The following is a 24,929-nucleotide window of genomic DNA, read 5'->3' on the forward strand; positions in this document are numbered from 1 at the left end:
CACACACACACACACACACACACACACACACGAGTTTCTGCTCTTGCAAAATTGAGAGAAGTCACACCTAAACAACCAGCAGTAGAAAGTCACTGCTAAAAACTTAGGAAGAGCTGGGCATGGTGTTGCACGCTTATAATCCTAGCATCCTGGAAGATTGAGGCAGGAGGATGGTAATTCCAGGCTAGTCTCAGAAACTTAGTGATATCCTGTCTCAAAATTTAAAAAAAGGGCTAGCGATGTAGCTCAGTGATTAAGTGTCCCTGGGTTCAATCCCCAGTACCAATAAATAAATAAATAAACAACCAACCAACCAGGCACATTTTTTATATTTTGGCAGTAAGGGTGGATGGCAGATTTGGGAGGGTTTAAAAATCACCAATCCAGGGGCTGGGATTGTGGCTCAGCGGTAGAGCTCTTGCCTTGTATGTGTGAGGCACTGGGTTCATGTCTCAGCACCACATAAAAATAAATAAACAAAATAAAGGTCCATCTACAACTTAAAAAACGAAAAACAAAAAACTAATCTGTCAAAAGCAATGGAAAACTGAGAAGCAACAACAGGTGTTATGTCCCCTAGGCCTTGAGGAAGCAAAGCCTACAGGAACCCACCCCAGCTGTTAAGAAAATCACCAACAGAAAATGTCATGTTTCTTACCTACCATTTGTTTATAGAGGAAAAACAAAATCAACCAGAAAAGGTTGGAATGAGAAGCAAACAAGTAAAAGTAGTATACTAGGGAATGAGCCCTAGGCAGGTGGGAAGTTAGTGAAGCAAGTTCTTATAAACAAATGGATAATTAAGAGGAAAAACCTGACTGTGTAGTAAAAAGAGAGAATGTAATAGTGTGATCATTGGTGTACATACTGTATAGCCCTGAAGAAGAATGCAGAGATAAATTAAGATAGAGCTTTTAGTGGCTGGGGCTTCAGTGGTAGAGTGTGTGGTTGGTACAAAGCCCTGGGCTCAATCCCCAGCACCCCAAAAAATAAAAATTAAAAAGACATGAGTTATTAAAAACCACACATAAAAGCCAAACCTGGGAACACATGCTTGTAATGCTAGCAACTTAGGAGGCTTAGGCAGGAGGACTTCCAAGTTTGAGGCCAACCTCAGCAACTTAGTGAGACCCTGTCTCAAAGTAAAAAAAAAAAAAAAAAGCTGGGGATGTTGATCATTAGTAAAGCTCCCCTGGGTTCAGTCTCTAGTACAAACAACAACAACAACAAAAACCATATTTTTTTTTAAAATGAACTTTGTCAGGCGTGGTAGCACACCCTATACTCCCAGCTACTCAAAAGACTGAATCAGGGGGATCCCTTGAGCCTAGTAGATCAGAGACTAGCTTGGGCAACACAGTGAGAATCTATCTCAAAAATAATTAAGAAAAAAAATTAGAGTTAAGATACATGTGCTTAGAGGAAGTGACAATTGAATAGTATACATTCTTATCATCAAATAAGTACAATCATTTTTATTTAAAGTTCTATAAGCCATAAAAAACAGCATAAGATGTCATGACATCAAATATGTTTTTGTGTGTATGTGTATATGGGGGGGGCTGGGGAATCAAACCCCAGGCCTTGTATAGCACTCATATTTTTATTTAACTTTTGAAATGGTAAAAAAAAGGACACTTAAAGATAACCATTTTAAAAGCCACAAACTCCATTTCGATTAGGTCTGAAATTCTAGGCTTGAACATAGGTAGAAAATAAAGAATGGATTGTACACTAGAAATATGGTATATGATTATAATTACATTACTTAGAAACAAGGTAGACAGGTATTTTGGAGTCTACCTATTCTACACCCTGAGACAAAGTGAAAGGTTGATGTAAAAAAATAAGGCAGATACACTTTCATTCCTCTTGGAAAACTTCCAGACAGAAGTAACACAGTACTAGCCTGAACACTGCTACAATCATTGCATTATCTCCAATCAAAGGAAAGGAATATTTTAGAGTCCCCCTTCCTCTGAAATGGAGATGAAAGATTAAGGGATAAAAAATTAAGGCAGATATACTTCCACTTGCTCTTTCAAGTTCTAGATATCTATGTTACACATTCAAAACAAATCAATGCTGCACTTATAGCATCATTTAATTCTACCACACAGCAAGAAAGATTTAATAAAAACTAGTGCTGACACAATTGGTTACTTAGTAGGAATAAAAAAAGTTATCCCCCTTTTCACATGCCAACTAAAACAAGATTCCAGATGGATCAAAGATCCAAAGATAAAAATAAATGAAATTATTAGGAAATTTGAAGAAGAGTTCTAAAATGGGCATTTTGGTGCATGCCTGTAATCCCAGCTACTTCGAAGACTGAGGCAGAGGGATTTGAAAGGCCAAGGCCAATCTGGGCAACTTTGTGAAGCACTGTCTCAATATAATAAAATGTAAAAAGGGCCAGGAATATAGCTCAGTGGTAGAGCACCTGCTTAGCATGCAAGAGGCCCTGGATTCAATCCCCAGCACCACATACACAAAGAATATAAAAATTTAACATGGAGAAGTCCTTTCCAAGCATATTGTTCTGATGAATAAGAACTATATTTTCACCAGAACAATGGGATCCTCAGTACACTCCATGTATGTATAATATGTCAAAATACACTCTACTGTCATGTATCTCTAAAAAGAACAAATAAAAAAAATCTGGCATAAGAAAAAGACTTTTGAATGAAAAGAAACCGATAAACAAAGTCAAAAGACAACTGAGACAAAATAAGTATAACACTCTATAGACAGGTAATTTAATCCATGCCAGAACTGATAAAGTGATAGGACAATCTACATTTTCTCAAATGGTCAAAAGATACACATAAATAGCTTAAAAATAGAAAAAAAAGAAACATAAAAAGTTAATACTCAGAGGGGAAAAAAAAAACAGTAGTCATGAAAATGCTAGATACTATTTTCACTTATCAGACTGGCAAAAATGAAAAAGACTGATGATACCGGTGAAGGAAACAGTATATACACTTGCTGTTGGTGAGGCTGAAATGTTATTATGCGTAGGAAAATAAGCTGTAATACAGGGCTGGAGGCACAGCTCAATGGTAGAGTACTTACCCAACATGCAGGAGGCCCTGGTTTAATCCCTAACAATGTGCATGAGCATGCATGTGCATGTGCACAGACACACACAACAGGAAAAGAAAAAAGAAAAAGACATTTTTGGCCAGGCACAATAGTACACACCTGTAATATCAGTGTTTCAGGTGGCAGAGGCAGGAGGATCACAAGTTCAATTCTAGCCTCAGCAACTTAGTGAGAGCTCATCTCAAAATTTTAAAAAATTAAAAAAAAAAAAAAAGAACTGGGGTAGTGGTAGAATAGAGCACCTGGGTTCAAAACCTAGTACTACAAAAGGAAAACAAAACAAAAGAGGCAAAACAACATCAAAACACATATATTCAACCTAACAGTCCCAAATGTGGATGTCCAAAATACAAAAGGAAACCTAGATCACTTAAAGCTATATGTACAAGTATATTAATGGTACTATTGTTTTTAGTGCCCCAAAAAAACTTTTAAATAACTTGAATGTTTGCCAAAAGGAAGAATAAGTAAGTTATGGTACATCCTTTCTATGGAATATAAAGAACTTATCAAAAATGTTTTTGGCATTGCTCACTATATAGAGTACTTTCCTCTCACTTGAGAGGCCCTGGATTCCTGAGGTGGGGGCGGGTAGGTGGACTTGGGGGTGATGGTTAAAGTATGTCACTATAAATGCCTATGGTATAATGTTAAATTAAGAAGGAAAAATAAGGGCTGGGGGTGCTGAGGTTGTGGCTCAGCAGTAGAGCGCTCGCCTAGCGCATTCAAGGCCCTGGGTTCAATCCTCAGCACCACATAAAAAAATAAAGGTATTAACAACTACATCTAAAAAATAAATATTAAAAAAAAAAAAAAAAACAAGGGCTGGGGTTGTGGTTCAGTGGTAGAGCACTTGCCTAGCATGTGTGAGGCACTGGATTTGATTCTCAGCACAACATATAAATAAGTAAATAAAATAAAGGTCCATCAACAACTAAAAAAAAATAAAATGAAAGGAAAAACAAAAAGCAGCCTGCAGATATGGTACAGGAAGGTATCATTTAAAAGAAAAAAAAAGCAATATTTTGTATACAGATGTTTTCATATTTTGTATAAGTATTAAGAAAGACTAGTAAAGATAACTTACCCTTTTTAGCAAAGGAGGGCATATAGAGATGGAGACTGATGAATTTTCATGTGAATAACCATTTAACACTCTGCAAATAGCAAGTTTTGTTTTTATATCAACAAAAAGGAAAATTCAGGGGCTGGGGTTGTGGCTCAGCAGAAGAGCACTCACCTAGTGAGGCCCTAGGTTCGATCCTCAGCACCACATAAAAATAAATAAATAAAATAAAGGTATCGTGTCCAACTACAACTAAAAAAAAAATTAAATCCATGTTTTTTGTTTTTTTGGTTTTTTTTGGGGGGGGAGAGGGGGATTGTTGTCTGTTTTAGCTGTTGTACCTCACAAGGTCTACACGACTTACCTCAATCAATAAATGACTTAGAAACACAAACTGGACAACTGGTTTAGAGAAGAACCAGGGATAAATGCATAAAAATCCATGAAACTTATTTCTGCAACAGGACTTTTCTCTTTTTAAACATAAAAGGCCTAATTTAAATAGCAAAGCTGTTATTCCACTGGGTGGGGGGTGTTTTTCTATTTTTGGCTAAAAATCTTAATAGTTATTTGTCAGGAAAGATTTAATGGGTAAGAGGGCCACCTATAAGAACATTACCAACAAAATACCCAACCAACAGCATCCTGAATTAACTTTTTTCACATCACATTTTAAGGTAGCCCATGGGTTTGGTATTGTTTCCCAATAAAGGTTTCTTTAAATATATCAGTATTTTGAATGACTTTAGAATCAAAAAGTATTTAGAAGAAGATATTAATGGAGATTAAAATTGAAAAGTGTGTTTTTTAATCATTTCAATTCAACCCTCAATTACTCATCCTTAACAGGGGGCGCCCTGCCTTGTATTACTCAAAACCAAGCATGCCTGAAAACATCTTAAACATAACTGAAAGAAAATCTGTCCAATCGTGAGGCAGCTGCCTGCAAACTCCACCCTTGAGTACAGGAAGAACACTTGTGATTGGAAGATAGTTGTGTTTACTACAGAGTGTGGTGCAAATTGGAAAGGTCCACATGCCCAGGGTCCAAAGGAAATTTCAATGAAAAAGGAAAACAAAACTGCTAGTTCTGATCCTCTATTAGTCACTGTCATTAATAGGACCTCAACATAACAGCAATTCTTGGGTAGCAAGCTGGTTAAAATAAAATAAAAAGGCTCTGAGTTTTGTTATGGCTGTTTTCTCATTAACACCCCTTGGATATATGTACAAGACAAGCACAAATGTATTTCCAAAACTCAAACTTGCCTTTGCTTCTAAATTCATGGCCTCATATAAGAACTCAACAGTTTGTAAGAACACCTTGCTTTTTTTTTATACGGATTGATAACCCAGTTCCACGTGCCCAGTGGTAAAATTATTCAGTATTTAGCTTAGATGTTGTCCAGCATCTCAGTGAGCTTCAAACACCTCTGCCCTTAGGGAGCCCAGCAAACAACAAAGTGAATGGGCAGCCATTTCAGGTGCAGAGCTCATTAGCAATTCAACTGATGGAGGAAACAACCATTGGAAGAATTAGAAAATAAAATCCCAACTGAAAAGAGAGCTGATGACGCCTCTGGTCAAAGAATGTACATAAGGGTGGAACTCAAGTACGTTTTGCTTACCAGGGTGAATTACTGAATCTAAGAAGCATACCACTCCCCCATCCCAGTCACCTTCTAAAGAAAGCACAGAAGAATTTATATCCAAATTCCTGTCTTAACCATGGATCCCCCTCTCCCTTATATTCCTGGTATCTTTTTACAAATTCGCCCCACTAAAGCTTCATAAATGCCCTACCAGCCTTTCTTATAGGGCATGGAGAAAAATCAAAGCAAGGGAACTCAAGAAGCAGAATCAAAACCTAAGCAAAACTACCCATAAAGCTTGTGTATCATAATAAAAGACAGTTTAACACTGTTGATCAATAGAAAAACATCAGAAACATTACTCCCACTCTCACAAAATGAGTTCCCGTTTAGAGCGAAGAAAAGGTCTGCAGAAGAAAATTCATCAACATTTACATTCGGCTTGTTGATCCTTTACATTCCAAAAAGTTCTCCCGCCCCCATTTTTCTTAGCCTTATCTCACCAGAGAAGGCTGGAGCTACGCTATCAGAATGAGGAACTATAGAGGTTGACTAAAACTCAAAGACAGTATTTTGCCGCCACATTAACAAAACTAACACATTATGGTCCCCAATGCTGGCAAAGTTTTTTGCTGAACAACTTTAATCACAAAATACATGAAGGCAAGCGTGCAAAAGCAGCCAAGCCCCGACAAAGTTTCAAAACAAAACCTCTCAAGATTGGGGGAACAGACAAGCTGGGAGCAAAAAAGCACCACCCTGCAGCCCCATTCGACTAAGTCATATCTCAAACTTATCAAAAAGCCACAACAGCAGCTCCTGTCACCCAGAAGCGCAAAGATAGGGGACCTCTAAACAGTCCTGAGAGCTGGTCTTTCTGAAGAGCGCCAGGCCCAGCACGGCTCAGACGAGGAAGTAACTGCCAGATAAAAAAGCCCCAAGCAGCTCAAACTGCCTTCCTACAACTGCCCACTTTCTCGCCCCACTAGAGACTCCGGGAGGAATGGAACAGGGCGCAGGTCTCCCGGGAGAACCTGGGGATTACAGGTCCGCGTTTTCTAGGGGAAAGCGGCAGCACCGGCCGAACTCTGCGGGAGCCCGGCACCAAGGTTCGAAAGCCTGCTCCGAAGGCGTGTTGCGGGGTGGAGGGGGGGGACGCCCAGCAAAGGGTCGCTCAGGAGGCGGGGCCTGCCGGCTAAAAGCAGCAGCTCCTGGCACCCAGGCCGCCCTCCGGGGGTTAACTGGGGCGCGCACCCCGACGCGGAAGCCATGCAGGCCAGAGCTCCGGGTGCCGAAGTGCCGGCGGGGGGCGCTAAGGAGATCCGGGGGTGCGGAACTGGGTCACCCCCACCACACCGCCCCCTCACAAAGGCCCCCGGGGAGGCCGCCCACAGGCCCTGCAGCCCCGGCCTCGAGTGCACGTCTCGACCGCCACTCACCGCTAGGTCCTGGGGCACCGCCCCGCTCATGGCCCGCACCGTGCCGGCCCGCCAGGCCCGAGTGCGCAGCGCAGGCCCCGGATCTCCGCTCGCCACCGCCGCCGCGGGGGCCGAGGCTGAAGCTGAGGCCACGGTGTCCGCGAACAGAAGCAGCAGCCGCTTGCCCACCGGGGAGGCCGCCGCGTCCGCCATCGCCAGGGCCGGCCAGACCTGCGCTCCCGCCCGCCGCCTCCCACCACCTTCGCAGCCTAGCGCCCGATCCGCCCGCAAGGCCTCCCTCCGCACCACCCGCGGCCGCCGCTCCCCCCCACCCCCCCCAACAGCCACCACCAACCACCGGCGCTGCGCAGCGCCCCCCGTGGCCGGGAGCGGAGCCGCAACCCGGGGCCCGCACAGCGCCCCCCGCGCTCCGGAGCGGGGCGGCAGCTCCGGGCCCCTCGCAGCGCTCCGCCCCAACCTCCCCGGGGCCTGCAGTGCCCCCTGCGGCCGGGAGGGGAATTGCAGGTTCTGCTCTGGGGGTAGTGGGCGGGTCCGTCAGTACCCCTTAGCACCATCCCTGGTCCCAGTCTTCCATCAGGGGGTCCCCTATCTGACCATGTCTGAGAAGGCTTTAGCTACCCTCCTCAAATACCAAAGACTTTTAATGAGGTGGGGTGATGAAGGGCAAGGTATCTGGAGATGAATGTTTTCAGCTAAGAAGTTAGTGTCCCTAATACCCCATTGATTTCCTATCCTCAAAATACAAGCTACCCTCCCTGTCATCTTTTAGGAAATGTTCCCTTCATTGGTCCATAGTACACAATATCTTCCTTCTCATTGGTCAATGGCATGATAATGTCCCATTGTATAGTACCAGTACTTCATTGGTTCTTTTCCAGTTAGCCCATATACTATATTCATTGGATGTGATAATGTAATTCTTTGCATTGGTTGAAAACCAATGTGCCTCCAACATCTTGGTATTTTGTCTTGAGCCTATGGCCCTTCTGTCCCTTCCCAGTCTGCCAGTGTTATTAAGTGTAGGTGTTTCTCAACTAAAATTTTTGGGAATTGGAAAGAGACCAGCAGTAAAGGGGTTCTCTTCCCTGATTCAGTAGCATTTCATCTTACCGTGGAAGTAGTGGGGCTGAGGGCCCTAACTCCTAACTGAATTAATCTAATACATGGTATAGGATATTGATTTCTTCTGATTAGAAAGGGAGGCTGTAGAGAAGGGAAGATGTGGAAATTTTTGACCAATTGGTTTTCACAATGCACTGGGGAACCTCAATTATTTAATATTGGTAAATGTCAGACTAGCATGTTCCATGATCTCATAGATGAAGAGACTTGAGTATATACAAACCAGAAAAAGGGTCTAGTAATAAGATATGACTATGGCTCTAAAAGTGGCTTATTTCATGAATTTGCCCTACAGACAGGTAAGAGAAGTAGCTGGTTCTTTCTTGAAGTCTTCTGTGCCTATCCCATTTTATCCACTCCATAACCTTGTCTATACCCTTGACCTACTTTTGTTGTAGCAAAGGCTGGGGTGGGGGACAAGAAATATATACATAAATAAAAATCATCTAGGAAACTCATTCTAGAACTATCCCTATAGAGCACCAAGAAAACATTCTCTCCCCGTCCTTGTAACTTCCATCTCCACAGTCAACCTCAGGCCTGAGAATGTTTTTTGGGGGCTGAGACACCACTTAAAGCACATACCATAAATTGTAGTTCATAGGAGGAAAACAAGGGTGAATCCATACAGGACCTTTTTGCCTTGCAGCTTTTCTATCAAAATTAACTAAAACAAAAACAAGACAAAAAGGAAAAAAAAAGGGGGGGGGGAGGACTGCAGTTGTAGCTCAGTGGTGGAGCGCTTGCCCTAGCATGTGTGAGGCACTGGGTTCGATTCTCAGCACTACATAAAAACAAATAAATAAAGGTATTGTGTCCATCTACAACTAAAAAATAATTTTTTTTTATAAAATTAACTGCTGGGGCTGGGGTTGTGGCTCAGCGGTCTAGCTCTCACCTAGCATGTGTGACACCCTGTGTTTGATCCTCAGCACTACATAAAAATAAATAAATAAAATAAAGGTACTCTGTTCAACTACAACTAAAATATAAATCTTAAAAAAAAAAAAAAAAAAGTTAACTGCTGGGATTTTCTCCCATATGGAGCTTTAATTACTGCCCCAATCTCTAAGGCTGGTTTCTCACAGCAATGGAGACAGAAATGTACTTAAGCTCAGGGATGGGAAGGGCAAAGGGGAAATTCATTCAACAAATATGTCAGACACTTTTCATGTGCCAAGAACTTTCCAAAGTGTTGCAGACACAACAGAATAAAACAAAACCCTCGCCCTCATGGAGTTTACATTCTTTTCTATACAAGTGAGGTTTCAGGAATGAAAAATGATATCACACTTGGCCTCACATTAAATAAACAGTAGAAAAACCCAATTATAGGGCTGGGATGTAGCTCAGTGGGAAAGCATTTGCCTAGCATGTGCAAGGCCCTGGGTTCAGTCCCCAGCATTGCCAAAAACAAACAAACAAATCCAAGTATAAAATTCAAAAGAAAAGAAAAGGGAGACAGAATCATTTTAGATGTTCAAACTTTAGCTCAACAACAGTTTTGAAGGAAGAAAAAATTAATACTAAGCCACTTTTAATCACATGCCCCGGCCCTAACCCATCTCCAAAGCCCCTCCTTTGTTTCCAGGGAATTCAATAACTCCCATACTTTCTAAGGTGTATTTTCACCTTTGCAAAGGCTCCAGGTAGTCAAGCCAATCCTGTCCTCCTGTGCACTTCATCAGTATTCAATGATGAGTGTCACCAATTTGAAGCAGGAAACTAGGACATAGGCTAAGCAACTTGACTCTTGCTGCCTGGCTAGTCAACACCACCACTGATAAAGAAAGGCTACGGGGCTCTTGCCTGATCTCTAAGCTACTACATTTCACTCACACACATTAGAAGATGGTTAACACAGGGAGAAGAGAAAGGGTAGAACAGAAAAGTCAAAGACTTGAACCACACAGCTTCTTTCAGCAAACACTCCAAATTGAAGTATTAGGGAAAATACCCATCCCCTAGGACAAAAGAGAAGCTTTGCTGCTGGGATAATTTTCCAAAAGCAGTATTTTTAGGATGGAGAAATTGCCCAGGTCTTTGGAATCTGAAATCTGATGACTACATATCCATCCCTCAGTACACAACATGTGAAAGCTCTTAAGAAAGGAAGAGATTCCTGGCTGTCTCCCACCCTGCTTTCTCCCTGCACCCAAAGCCTGTAAACCAATCCAGACCAAGTTTCTAACCATACCATTAAGCACTTCTCAGGGAACTGAAATGTATTAATACCTGACTTCAACCCACTGGAAGTGAGAGTGAAAGCAAGGAAGAGGGGATAGGTATAAGTGCCAGGGACAGAGAACAAATCAGACTGCTAGAAATAACCAAGGCCTAATCATGTCTTAGAAAAAGGAATTGGAAGCTAGCTAGGTGACCTGCTCCCTGCCTCTTCCTTGCCTTTCTTTGTGGGTAAGGGAAAAAGACACTGTAGTACACAAGATTGCTTGGGAAAATGGATTATTCTAATAAAACTTTATTTTTTCAAACACAGCCACAGAGGCAGAACCTCATGTTTAACACACACAGACTTATGGATTTTTTTTTAATATAAAACAAAGTTTACGAAAAATCTTTTTCCACTTTTTGTTTTTGTAATCCCATTAGTACAGGGACTTTGGCAGCAGGTGGGAGTGAAGGGCAGCTGGGCTGCCACTGGGCAGTCACCGGGCACAGGAGGAGAGCACCAGCCTGGGAGTGGCTTCACTCACACACGCAGGAATACTCACCTACTGGCCAGCCACACCACACACACAGCACAGATGCAGACATCAACCCAGCGTCAGCCACAAGCCCTGGAGTTGTGTTCCACTCTGGGTAAGCCCAATATGTGAAAATCCAAATATTCAAAACAGCTAAAGTAGAGGGAAGTTGCTTGCTTTACAAAAGAAGCAATCATGGCTGCTTTGAAATAGTCAGCAGTCCAAATGCATTTAAAAAAAAAAAAAAAAAAGCATCTGGCTTACACAGAACTGTTGGAACAGACCTATTGTGTAAAGCAAAATGAACCACTTCTTAAAAGGCTTGTTCCAGGGCCACAGGTGCTTAGATTAAGAAGCAAGATGATAGTTCTGACTAGTTGAACTTTCCAGACTTAAAGTAATGGAATTAAAATACAACAACTGTAGACCTTCTCCCCTAAGGATGGTGCCCTAGGTGCTAAGGAAGCCAGGATGGAGCTGAATCACTGCTCTCATTTCTTCAGTTTAGGGCCTATAGAGACCCTGCTGGCATTGCCAGTGAACTACTGGAAACTGGCACAGCCAATCTGCAGCAGAGAGCCCAGGGATGAGGATGCCCCAGGAGGAAAAGAAGTCGGCACCAGGGAAATTATGGCCTGAAGAGGGAGAGAAGAACCAGGGGAGGGATGAAACCAACGATGGGCAACTCCTGGGCTCACAGTTTCCCTGGATTCTCTAGAGAGCCTCTCTCAGGCCCCTAGAGACCTGGTAGCCCAAGTGGCAATATGTGGTAACTAGCAAGGAGATGGGAGGAGCCCTGGAAGGGTAGAGCCTCTGAGGGCCATAGGCTCAAGAAGACATGGCCACCTCCTCTGAAGTGGAGGCAAGGAGGCCAAAGCCTCTGATTCTGACACGATATATAAAATGTCAGGCTCAATTCCATAAGGAAGAAAAAACAGAATTTGGTCTTCTTCCCTATCATGAGGAATTGGGTCCTAAGACACCCTGGAAATTGAACAGAAAAATGCTCTTCTTGCAATAAACAGAAAGAGCAGGTCCAATTTGGTCATGCAGGGTCTAACCAAAGCTGGACAAAACCTTATAGGCTACTATTGCAGCAGCTTCAGTATGCATGTTCACTGGTGCCAGCCCTAACAAGGTATCTATAGCTCTATAGTCCTCAAATCCACCACTGAGGCCACCGAGACCTGCTGCCCTGGCTCAAGTTGTGGATGAGAAACAAAAAAGGAAATTCAATCCAACAACAACAAACTCCCAGCTGCTTCTCACAGCCTTTGCTTTACACATCCTTAGCCAATCCCTCAGTGAGCCCCAATCTCCTTGTGGTCTCTCAGGGCCAATTAGAAGAAAATAAACATTTCCTGGCAGAAGTGGAAGGTAAGCAAACTATTAAATGCTGATCACCCCTTCTTCTTTCTCAAGCATGTCAGAAAAGAGTCTGGGCCTGGTTCTTATAAGAATATGTCTCCTTACAGACTGCTTCCAAAGGGCAGTGCTAGGGCAAGTTTACCCCTTTCTGCTGGGGACTGAATGCTACTACTCTTGTTGCAAGTCTGCCTCAACAGATGGTGGGGACCAAGATAGGGCCTTGCTATCTTGTCTCTAAACTGGATGGTCAGAAGATGAGAGGAAGAGGTCCCCTCAGTGAAAAAGAGACAGAGCCCTTCAGCCCAGTCTCATGTTGCCCACATGTTGCATCTACACAGAGAGCCAGAGAGGCAAGTTGTATATGGCCTAGACAATCTGATGAGAAAAAACAGGCCAGCTCAGAATAAACATGGCAACCCCTGCAGCCCTCAATACTAGATCTAGTGGGAGGGGGTGGGACTGAGGAAAAGACCATTAGCTGAGGTCACATCACTTAAAAGGCCCTGGTGTACCCCCAAAACAGTATCCCTTGCAGAGCCAGTGTTGCTATGGATTACAAGCCTGGTTCCAGAGCTCTTTAGAAAAAAGGAAAACTTGGAACCATCCTCTTGGCTCCTTGAATAAGCCCACTGTCCCCTTAAAAACTCAAGATCCTTGGGGTATCATGATGCTCTGTTGTTAAGGAGCAACTGCCTTCCTTCCCTAAGGCTATGCAAACACACTTTTCTCCTCAAGTACACTCCCATGCACGCACACACTCTCACACAATTTCTCTGAGGAGGCTGACTGAACCCCCTACCCTGGCCAAATTCTAAGACACAAGTGCCCTTTGAAGCAAAGGGGCTAGTGAAATTCCCCGAGCTGGGGTCAGCAGACCCCTTCCTTCCCTGCCCATTGCTCTCTCAGCGGCAGGGATACTCACACTCAGGGCCGCCATGGAAAGGGTCTGCTCTGGGGCTGTCCCTCCCGCCACCAGCTCCGTTTATCTTGTCCCGGCCAGTCTCTTGGCATGGTCGAGCTTGCTGGAGCGAGAAGATTTCCGGCTGCCCTGAGTCGGAGCCCTCCACTCACCCCCATTCCCAGGCTGGGCCCTCAGCCTTGGGGCCTCGACACTTGTTAGTAGCCATAAGAGAGTCAGTCTGTGTGGCCCCAGGAAGTAGCCTCTCAGTTTTAGTTCTCCTCAATCAGATTCAAGTCCAGGTCCCCAAAGTCCTGCTGGCACAGTGTCCGCTTGCTCAGTGCCTGCCGCCCCCACCGCACAGCCCCCTCCTCCTCCTCTTCACTTTCACTCAGCACCTGGGAGGAACCCTCAATGGGGCTGCAGGAAGCCGAGAGAGGTGGGGGGCTACAGGCCATGAACCACGGAGGAGAGATGCTGCTGCCTTCCCGGTCTGTTTCTTGGAGACAGAGACCTCCTGAGTAGGGTTTCTGTAAAAAAAAAAAAAAAAAGACAAAGTTAGAAGATGAAGAAAAAAATACTATTTCCTACAGCAACTTAAGATATACTTCAAAGTGTCCCTTCTCAGTTACACTTGAAGGCAGGAATTTTAGGTTTTAGGGTGAGGTTGATAAGCATCCTGATAAAAAATTTGGAAAATTTACTATACAAACACAAATTTCTCTGAGGAAAGAGAATCTGGTTTCCAACAGATTCAAGGATAGAAGCTCATTTATAAGGTCCATGCAGACAGGAACATCAGTTGACTGTTCTGCTAGTCTGTTCTGCCAGTGCCTAGTCAGAATCAAGTAAGTACATAGTGGGTTTTCAATAAGTGCTTGCTGTGTGGTTGGATGACTATTATGAATAAATGAACAAATTCTCAAAGAGACTTGTGACCCAATGATCTAGAAAGAATATGAAAAAAGCAGGCAAGTACATACAACAACTGCATTCACATTAGGATGCCAGAAAACACTGATTGAACAGATAAACATCTGTTTAAGCCTCTCACGGGCCCATGTGAAGCAGTGAAAGGCAAGTGTCAAAACCAGTCCAGAGGGCTAGGAGGAATAGGGCACTCACTGGTGATAGGACTTTTGTGATTTATGCACTCTTTATGGGGGGATTGGGGGTACTGAGGATTGAACCCAGGAGTGCTTTACTACTGAGATACATCCTCAGCTCTTTTTATTTTTTATTTTGAGACATGGTCTCACTAAATTCCTGAGGACGCACTAGGCTGCTGAGGCTGTCCTTGAACTTATGATCCTCCTACCTCAGCCTCCTGAGTTGCTGGGATCACAGGTATACACCACCACACCTGGCTTGAGGTTTATGTACTCCTAAAGAAGAAGCAAAATGCCTCTGGCAGGACAATCTGGGATCCCTTTGGAAGGTGTAACAAGGGTTGCACTCCAGTTTCTCTGTGACCCCTAGGCCTGAGGAATCTCACAAGACTTTCAGGGAGCTGGGTTGTAGCTCAGTGGTAGAAGCACTTGCCTAGCATGTGTGAGGCACTAGGTTTGATTCTCAGCACCACATATAAAGTTCTATTAACTAAAAAAAAAAAAAAGACATTCAGTGCTAAAATTGAACAGTCCCATGCAAACCAAGTTGGTGGATCATCTTACCAAAAGCTCAGACAGGCCAGGTATGATGTCACATGCCTGTAATCACAGACTTAATCACAGCCTCTAGGGAGGCAGGGGTAGGAGGATCAGGACAACCTCAGCAACTTAGTAAGGCCCTGTCTCAAAATAAAATAAGGGCTTGGGATGGAGATCAGTGGTAGAGCAATTGCCTTGCATGTATTAGGCCCTAATCTCCAGTTCCATTAAAAAAATAAGATAAAGCTCAGACAGAAAAGAGCTTTCAGGGAAGCTCTAACAAGGGGACGGCTCAAAAGGAGTTATAAACAGAATGCCCCGACCCCCCCCACACACACATTTCTATCCAAGCTCTCCCATCATATTGGTCCCACCTGATTCATCTTGTCAAAGTCCAAGGAAGGCCGCAGACGCCGGGGATCCTCCTCGTGGCGCCGCTTGACCCCAGTCTTGCGGGCATCCAGATCACAAGGCTGTGAGCGGCTTCGGGGAAGGTTACGGAGACCTCGAGGTCGCCAGGGCAACTCCGGGGAAGAAGCAGGGGAGCTCCGGGCAGACGGCAAGAAGCGATTTGCCTGTGGGCCCAGGCTGGGTGACAGGGAGAAGCGGCGCTGGGGTGGGCAGGGTGACAGGGACTCAGCATCACTCTCCCAGGAGCCACTTTGAGGGGAGGTGGCACAGGGTCGAGAGGAATCTTGGGTCAGGGCCAGACTGAAAAAAGGGGGACTGTAGGGTCTGTGGGCTGGGGCACATTGAGAAGAGGCACTGGGAGCTTGGAGGAACCTGAGGCTGGAGACCCGCTTGGGGGGGCTCTGGTGAGGCACCTGCGGCCCACCCCCTCCACCAGTGCCCCGATGCTTGATGGGAGTCCACAGCTTGGAGGGGGCGGGCCGCCACACTGGCTGCCAGCGAGACAGGTCCACGGGCACTGAGAGTGAACGGCAGTGCCTCTTGGATGGAGGGGCAGGGGGCACAGGAAGCTTCTCTGGGTCTGGGGGCTCAGGGCTTAGGACTTGGGAGAGAGGTTGCTCCTGTGGGGAGCTTCCCCGACTGGGTGGTCTGAGGTGCAGGCTCAAGCCTGAGGGGTGATAGTTGAAGTTGAGGCTGTCTTGGAACTCAGCACAGGAACAGTGGGGCAGGCCCCTCCAGGAAGCACCTTCTGGAAGGCATTCATAATAAAATATTAATGATAGCTAACACTTTCTGAGAGCTTATCTGACACACAATGTACTGAGAACTTCATGTGGTTTCCCAAAAACCTCTATAAGAGAGGTATTATGATTATCCTCATTTCACATGAGACAAGTTCAATAACTTGCCCCAAATTGCTTAGCAGTCAAATGACTAATGCAGCTGGGCATGGAAGTGCACACCTGTAATCCCAGCAACTCAGAAGGCTGAGACAGGAGGATTGCAAATTCAAAGCCAGTCTCAGCAACTTGGCAAGGCCCTAAGCAAATTACTGAGAAATTGTCTCAAAATAAAAATAAAAAGGGCTGTGGATGTGGCTTTGTGGTAAAGTACCTCTGGGTTCAATCTCCAGTACCTACTAAATCAATCAATCAATCAAACAGGATTCAAATCCAGGTCTGTGTGATATCAAGTTTTTTTTTTCCTTTTTTTTTTTTTTTTGTATTTAAAACCCACTCTACTATACTGCCTCTGTTTTGAGAAACCACCTAGAATCAAAAACATTTCAGGCTGGGTGCAGTGGCACACGCCTGTAATCCCAGCAACTCAGGAGGCTGAGGCAAAAGGATTGGGAATTCAAAGCCAATCTCAGCAGATTAGCAAGGCACTTAACAACTCAGTAAGACCATGACTCTAAATAAAATATAAAAAAGGTCTGGGGATGCTTCTCAGTGGTTAACATCCCTGGGTTCAATCCCTGGTACTAAAAAAAAAAAAAAAAAAAAAAAAAACTATTTGAGGGCTCAGAGGTAGAGTGCCTGCCTAGCATGTGCAAGGCCCTAGATTCAATTCCAAGCACTGCAAACAAAACAAAAACCTGTATTTCATATGCTGCCTTCAACTCACTTTCAAAGATAAAACATCACATGAGAAACAAACACGTCTGTGTGTGTGCCAGGCTTACCCTCACTCCATTCCATCTAACCCTATTACTAACCACTCCTCCTTGCTTCCTGCCCAGGTTCTGAAAAGCAGGCCTATACTTTCTTTCCTTGGCCTTCTCCCTTCTCATATGTCAACAGGACGAACAGAATTTCAGGGCTGCCAAGAAGTAAGAGGTAATTAAGCAGGTGGGAGATAACTTTTATTCCTAAGGCCTGTTTATTGTTTATTCCTAGAGAGGAAAAACAGAATGGGGAAGACCTTTGATGATAGAATCTGTGCTTGGGAAACCGTAAGACTTTGAACTGTTGATGTTCCGTTCTGTCTGGCTACCCAAATACTCTGATTCCCTTCTCTTTGGCCTTCTCTTAAGCCAAACAGATGGGGCCAAGGGAAGGAAGGGGAAATGGGCTAAAAGGAATGATCCAATCAAAAATCAACTTTTGGGATATAGCACACTGAGAAAGGGCCTACTTCAAGCTCCTCTGTCTAGTTGGCTAGTATATGAAGTCAAACTTGATGACAAAACTTTTAGCTAACTCAATTTAGCCAATAATTCTTCTGTTTATAACTTCCATGAAAGCAGGGACCATGGGTCTTTAAGGGTACTTATGGCATAATACCTGGCTTTCATCAAGTGTTTAACAGTAGGAAAAGACTGAATGAAGATGCTTTTCCCAATCCACTTTCCTTGCCAACTATCCCAGAAAAGAAAATGAGATGCTGAATAACCCAGCAGCATGGATTAGAGATTTCTGGCTGTCTATTAGTTATGCCTATGAATAGGCCCTAGTTTATAACCTAGGAATTTCCACCTCAGATATATTTTCACATGTGAAAAATGACTTATGAGCCAGGCATAGTGGTGCATGCCTATAATCCCAGATATTTGGGAGGTTGAGGCAGGATGGTTGCAAGTTCAATGCCTGCCTCAGTAATTTAGTGAGAAGCCTGTCTTGAAATAAAAAAATAAAAAGGGCCAAGAATGTAGTTCAATGGTAGACTACCCTGGGTTCAATCCCTGTACCACAAAATAAACAATTAAAAATGACCTGTGTACAGGTTTTATATAGTGAACAGAAGATTAGATAACCTAAACTTCCAGTAACAGTAATCAAACCTGTAATCCCAAAATTCAGGAGGCTGAAGCAAGAGGATCACAAGTTTATTTATCATTGATCACAGCCTCAGCAACTTAGCAAGCCTGTAAGGAACTTAGTGAGACCTTGTATCAAAATAAAAAGCAAAAAGGGCTGGGGTTATAGCTCAGTGGTAAAGCATCCCTAGGTTCAATTTCTAGTACTAAAAAAACCCACAAATTTATATACCAAAAAATAAATAAATAATAACCTAACTATACATCAATAGGAGATTGGTTAAATAAACTATGGTATATTTTTTTTCAGTATAATAAGATGCTGCTACATAAAACAAGGAAATGCTCAGCATACTGATAGGGAAAGATTTCCTAGTTGTATTTTGGAAGGGGGCACTGGGAAATGAACTTAGGGTTGCTTTATCACTAAGCTATGTCCCCAGTTCTTTTTAACTTTTTATTTATTTTTATTTTTTGAAGTACTGGGAATTGAACCCAGGGGTATTTTACCCAGCCCTCTTTATTTTATTGAGACAGGGTCTCCCTAATTTGGCCAGGCTGGTCTCAAACTTGCAATCCTTTCTCAGTCTCCTGAATCACAGGGATTACACACATATACCACTGCATGTGGCTTCTTTTTTATTTTGATAGTAGGTCTCACTAAGTTGCTGACAGTCTCTCTCAGTTACTGAGGCCTTATACTTAGAGTCCTCTTGCTTCAGAAAACCCATCTTGGCTGTATTAAAAAAAAGGGGGGGGGGGTGGGCAGGAGTGGTGGTGGCACACACTTGTAATCCTAGCAACTGGTGAAGGTAGAGCAGGAGTTCCAAGCCTGCCTCAGCAACTCAGGAATACCTGGTTTCAAAGTAAAAAGAGCTGGGGATATGATTCAGTGGTAAAGCCCCTCTGGCTTCAATCTCCAGTACCAAAAAAAGATTGTAGCATAACATATATGTTTAAAAGTGGGAATAAATAGATGCATTTATATTTGCTTTTAACTGTATAAAGAAATTCCAGTTAAGTATATAAGAAATTAATAATAGGAGTGGCTTTTTTATCTTTTCCCCTTCAGTACTAGAGATTGAACCCAGGATTTCATGCATGTAAAGGCAAGTGCTTTACCAATGAACCCCAGTCTAAGAGTTATTTTTAGGGAGGTGGTAGGAGCTGGATGAACAGGAGATAGGAGAAGATGACTTTTTTATGTGTGTGGTGCTGGGGGCTGAACCCAGGAGTGCTCTACCACTGAGCTACAACCTCAGCCTTTTTTATTTTTATTTTTTTAAATTTTAGACAGGATCTCACTAAGTTGCTTAAGCCCTCACTAATTTGCTGAGGCTAGCCTCAAACTTGCAATCTTCCTGCCCCAGTCTCCCAAATAGCTGATATTATAGGTATGCCCCACCTTGCCTGGTAAAGAATATACTTTTATCAGTATAAACTTTTGGTTGGTATTCAAAATTTTTTGAACTATATAAATGTACTACCTATTTAAAACTAGGTACGATGGTGTATGCCTGAAATCTCAGGGACTCAGGAGTCTGAGGCAGAAAGATTGCAAGTTCCAAGCCAGTCTCAGCAACTTAACAATACCCTGTCTCAAAATAAATAAAAAGGGCCAGGAGCACACACCTTAATCTCAACAGCTCAGGAGACTAAAGCATAAGGATCACAAACTCAAAGCCAGCCTCAGCAACTTAGTGAGACCCTAGTAGTTCAAAAACTATAAGACTGGGGATATGGCTCAGTGGTAAAGCACCTGGGATTAAAAAAAAAAAAAAAGATTTAAAAAGTCTCCATAAGCTATAAGCTATATAAGCTAACTTAAGTCCCCAAAGGCACAAACAGAAAACTTTTATTCTAAGGCAGTAAAATGGAGACATATGCCAATCTCAGAGTGCCCCTGGCAAGAAAAAAGTTCTAGAGGTAGGCTACTATTATGGTTTAGATATGAGGTGTCCCTCAAAAGCTCATGTGTGAGATAATGCAAGAAATTTTAAGAGGTGAAATGATTGGGTTATCAGCCTTAACCTAATCAGTGTGATAACCCACTTGAATGGATTAAGTAGGTAGGGTATGGCTGAAGGAGATAGGTCGCTGGAGGCGTACCTTTGGGGTTTGTATTTTGTCCCAGGTGACTTGGTGAGTGGTATCTCTGCTTCCTGACTGTCATGTTCTGAATTGCGTTCCACTGTCATACCCTTCTACCCTGATGTTCTGCCTCACCAGAACAATGGAGTGGCCATCTATGTATTGAGACCTCTGAAACTATGAGTACTAAATAAACTTATCCTCTTCTAACTAACTAAAATAACTAGTTAGTTCTTGCTAACTAAAATAGCTAGTTAGTCCTAGTCACTGGAAACCAGTGAAAGAAATACATGGATAGAGGCATACACAAAACACACACATGATGCCTTACCAGACACAAGCTGGAAAGGGTTCCCACAGTTGGAGATGTCTGCATGATCAGGCAAAGGCTAAGAAAGAAAGAATAGCTATCATGATTTAGGTTCAGGGCACACTGACAAATTTCTAGAAAGCCCTCTTAAATTCTTTCCTGCAATTCATTCGCTATAGGGGTGTTAGAGACAGTAGAACAATCCACATCTTCTAATTTCTCAAACCCTTTTCCACCCAATTTTGATATCCCTTCTCTATCAATGGAAAAATCCCTGCCCCCTTCCTTTTGGGCTGGGTTCTAAGCCATTAGTGGCCTTTTTCAGTACAAGTACAATAATTATACACTACAGGACAAGGGTAAAGTAGTAGCAACAAACAGCCTCAGAAAAAAGGGGGAGGGGCCATGGAGAAGCAGGAAGACTGGTCTTTTACCAGACTGATGCTGAAGCGTGTACATTTCAGCTCATCCAGAGTCTGTTTCTGTAGCTGCTCAGTGATCAAGGTTATCATGATTCTCCCCAGGATTTTACTTGCACACTTTGGAGCAAATGATGGATGTCTTCCCTGTCGTTCTTCCAGACCTCACTCGTGAGCCGTCTTCTGCCACTGCAGCACCATTCTAGCACCATTGGGACTTCCCTCTCCAGTCATGCCTGCTGAGTCTGCCAATTACAGAGGGACCAGCCCCAAGTGATATTAGAGATATACCTGGTCCAGTGATGGAAAATGCATGGCACACATACCACAGCACTGCTATGCCAAGCCTCTGGCAGACATCGTTAATTGATCACAGCTCGCTCCTGATAAGCCTAAACATAGCCTCAGAAACATACTGAACGTGGAACTCCAGATATCCAGTAAAATAAACTGGAGTTCTCAAGCAATAGGTTGAAACCTATTTACCATTCCTAACCTGGTTCATGCTCTGCCATTTCTATCTGGAATACCAGAACCACTCAGAAACTAAAAGAGGTACCTTCTCCTAAACTACAAAATAGAATACAAGGAGGGGCAATGGCTATAAGCATGACTTTCTACTTTAGACCAGAGTAAATAAGATTTTATGTCCTCTCATAGCCTGAACAACTGATATATTATTATTTCATAGATATCTTTGTGTATTCTCCTATAAATGGTTAGGATAATTCCAATTATATTTCAACTACACAGATAAAAAAAAAAACTTCATGACATTATTCAACTAAGTTGTTAGAATATCTGCAAAAGACCATGAATATAATCAATCAAGATTCTTTCCCGGGGCTGGGGATGTGGCTCAAGCGGTAGCGTGCTCGCCTGGCATGCATGTGGCCCGGGTTCGATCCTCAGCACCACATACTAACAAAGATGTTGTGTCCGCCGAGAACTAAAAAATAAATAATAAAAAATTCTCTCTCTCTCTCTCTCCTCTCTCACTCTCTCTTAAAAAAAAAAAAAAAAAAAAAAAGATTCTTTCCCATGTTTGAATTCTGATGAGGAAGCTAACTCACTCTTACTAGAGAACAGGCTTCAAACCCACACAATTGCTTAAGGAGCCTTGCTCAAAGGAAAAGGGGAGGATAACCCAGGTTCTTCTGTTTGTTACTAGAGATTTAACCCAGGGGCACTTTACTACTAAACCATATCCCAGCCTTTTTTATTTTGAGATACGATCTAAGTTGTTGAGGCTGGCCATGAATTTGTGAACCTCCCGTCTCAGCCTCTCAAACCACTGAGATTACAGGAATGTACTACCATGCCCAGCTTAACCTAGTGTCTTGAGGCAGGGAGAATCAGAAATGACCAGCACAGAGATAGCTCACCTGAAAATGTATGTAGCATTAGCTCATGTAACAATCAAGAAATCTGTCTTAATCAAATTAGCTGAGGCAGTTTTGGCAATCACTTCACATTCTTCAGTTTACTCATAAGTAAAATGGATACAATAACCTTAATCTCTCATAGGAATGATATAACATCATATATCAAAATATACAAAAACATACCATCTGACCTATAAAAATCAGGAGCCCACACAGGCTGCTGTTTCTCATTCTTTCTGTTTGTTGTTCTTCAAAGCCTTGGCATGCCAGAAGTGATGGTATCATTAAGATGAAGAAGGCAATAGGGTCTCTCTCTGGTTGGATGCCATCCTCCCTTACCTGCTCACCAAGGAAGGAAGCCTAAGGCAGTACTTCCTTCTGTGACCTTGGGGGCAGATCACACTCTACAAAGGAGGGAATTATCCCTACCCAATTCTCACTTCAGAAGGCCACAAGGAAAAGCAAAGAAATACACTTGGATGTATTTTGAGTTCTTTGGAAGAAAGATGCAGAAATCAATCATCATTATAGTTAACTATAATTTTCATGCATAATTATTACTACCACCCTGAACAAAGTTCCTGCTTCCTTCAACTCCTTTCAGTTGTTTCTCCCATGTTCTTGTGAGAGAAACTAAAGCTCATATCACTTCTGCTCCTGGTTTCTTAACTTTGCTCTCAAAGATCAACCAGAGAGGAACTTAACTGCAGGCTTTTACCCTAGAGACCCCAGGCCTCAGGCTGACCAGTCAAGAGGAGCACGGAGTAAAGCAAACTCTACTCTTTCAAGCTTTTCATGAGGGCTTTGAACAAGCAGCAAACTCCCACCCTCTCTAGGATCAAGTGAAGTGAGTGATTTTGTGTTTTTCTGCATTTTAATTATTGGGATGTGGCCACACACAGCGGTAACTGGAACAATGCAACTACTACCACACAACTGATACTCTCAACCTGAGTTTCCTAAAACAGGCCAGGCTGAAAGGGGGAACGGAAGCCATAAGGAATCAAACCAGGACACAAAAGAAGGCAAACCAGCTCCGCGAGGGGCCTTCTCTTTCTCAAGCAGGCACTGAAAAAAGTGTTAAGAAGCCCTCTCTTGTCGCCTTCCTACCCCTTCCATTTTGTGTATCTAAGAGGTAGAGACAGCCCTGAACGTTCACTAAACTTAAAACTTCTCAGCCTAACTGTAAAGGGGCTCAGCCCTTTACAGACCAGCAGGCCGCTAGGCCCTTCCAGCAACCCCACCAGGCCTAACAGTCTAGGCTCTTCCAACACAAGCCCCCTAAAATAAAGATTAGACCCCCACTCCACTGCTATTGGTCAGTAGTAACCCCTGACACTTGTGCTTCAGGGATGCTTGGGTTGTGCGGAAACCTGAACAACCTAGGACCAAGTAAGGCCAAGGGACAGGAGAGTCACAAATCCCCTGGGGATCTCCCCCCCCCCCCCCAGGTCCAAGCACCTCGCCTCTGGTGGAGAATGAAGGAAAACACGAGGGAGGAAGGGAGGTACAAGAACAGGTAAGTGAGGATCTGACTGCTCTTTTTCCATATGGTTCTTGTGGGGATAGGGGTGACAAGTGGGGAGCACCCCTCCCCCCACCACGATGAAGAAGCAAAAGGCTAGGCCCCCTCCAATCTTCAACCTCTCCCTCTGTTGCCCTGCCTGTCCCCGCGGGGTGGGGCATGGGGCGTACGCTAACCCCCCCCCCGGGGGGGAGGCTCTTTCAGAGGTAGGGGCTGTCGCTGGCCTCTTCCCACTCGGGTTCCAACATCTGGCCGCGGGAAGCGAACTCAGGACACTAGGGATGGGGAGGGTCTGGGACTTAAGACTCCGCCACCCCCTCCCCCACCAGGTCCCGTGCTCTCCCCGCGGAGGCGGCCTGCGAGGCCGGGCCGCGCGGACGGCTGGGCTGGGGGAGGGGAGCAAGGAAAGGAGGAGGGACAGCCGAGGTGCCCGCCCCGAGGCCCCAGCGCCACCTGCCCTCCGCCACCTACCGCGGCTCCACCAGCTCCCAGGGCCGCGGCCGGAGCAGCTCTGAGCGCTCGGTTCGCCCCACGGTGCCCTTAAAAGGCGCCGGCGTGAACCAACGGGCCTCTGAGGCGAGTGGGGGAACACTCGCGCTCGCAGAATCCCCCTGAACCTTCTGCGGAGTCCAGAGCCCTGTGTCGTTTTTCTCTTAAAATCTTCCTAGTGTAACACTGTCGGGAACGAGCCTGAGGCTTTGATTTAATGATGGGGCGGTTTCCTCACTAATAAGTCAACCCCCCTCCAAAATATCACAGAAGGTGGAAGGGTCCAGTTGGAAGCATATCTTGAAACTCGTGGGGGAGGCCATGTCGGACAAAGGTAAACAAAGCCGTCGCTCTCGCCCTCCAGGTCTACCTCTAGTCAGCTGCAGTCTCTCACAACCTTCGGACGGCTTAACAGAATTAGCGACTTGCTTCTCACCTGTTTTGTCGCCCAGACCGATACAGTCACCTTTCTGAAAGAATCCCCCTTCCCCCAGCAAAGGACCGGTCCGTGGCGTGAAGACTGCTGGGAAATGTAGTCCAAGCGCCGATCAGGGCCTGCTCTGAGTCCCTGGAGCCCCTCTTCCAGCAGCC

General features: G+C 44.2%; 2 protein-coding genes across 6 annotated transcripts in view; both read right to left on the reverse strand.

Moving 5' to 3' along the window:
• KDM3B (lysine demethylase 3B) overlaps positions 1-7,535 on the reverse strand; it is a 78,646-nt gene extending 71,111 nt beyond the window's left edge. Inside the window, exon 1 of one of the 2 annotated variants that reach the window (XM_081309386.1) lies at positions 7,209-7,535. In XM_081309386.1, coding sequence (XP_081165512.1) covers positions 7,209-7,400 — 192 coding nt within the window. In that variant the 5' untranslated portion in view covers positions 7,401-7,535. The remainder of the gene's footprint in view (positions 1-7,208) is intronic. The other variant, XM_081309385.1, reaches the window with a different exon arrangement.
• A 3,241-nt stretch (positions 7,536-10,776) lies between these two features.
• On the reverse strand, positions 10,777-24,545 carry FAM53C (family with sequence similarity 53 member C). 4 transcript variants are annotated; one of them, XM_081309570.1, is made up of 5 exons: positions 24,321-24,545; positions 21,053-21,184; positions 20,542-20,599; positions 15,325-16,106; positions 10,777-13,831 (listed from the first exon to the last, which is right to left on the reverse strand). In XM_081309570.1, the coding sequence occupies exons 2-5, from the start codon at positions 21,149-21,151 to the stop codon at positions 13,574-13,576; spliced, it is 1,197 nt and encodes a 398-aa protein (XP_081165696.1). In that variant the 5' UTR covers positions 21,152-21,184; positions 24,321-24,545; the 3' UTR covers positions 10,777-13,573. The 4 variants fall into 4 exon arrangements, with proteins under 4 accessions (XP_081165696.1, XP_081165695.1, XP_081165698.1 ...); XM_081309569.1 differs by having other exon boundaries at positions 15,325-16,109; positions 24,321-24,540; XM_081309572.1 differs by having other exon boundaries at positions 20,955-21,184; positions 24,321-24,351.
• Between the last annotated feature and the right edge of the window lie 384 nt (positions 24,546-24,929).

Source organism: Spermophilus citellus (genome assembly GCF_964194105.1).
Source record: "Spermophilus citellus genome assembly, chromosome: 1".
NCBI classification, from domain to species: Eukaryota; Metazoa; Chordata; class Mammalia; order Rodentia; family Sciuridae; genus Spermophilus; species Spermophilus citellus.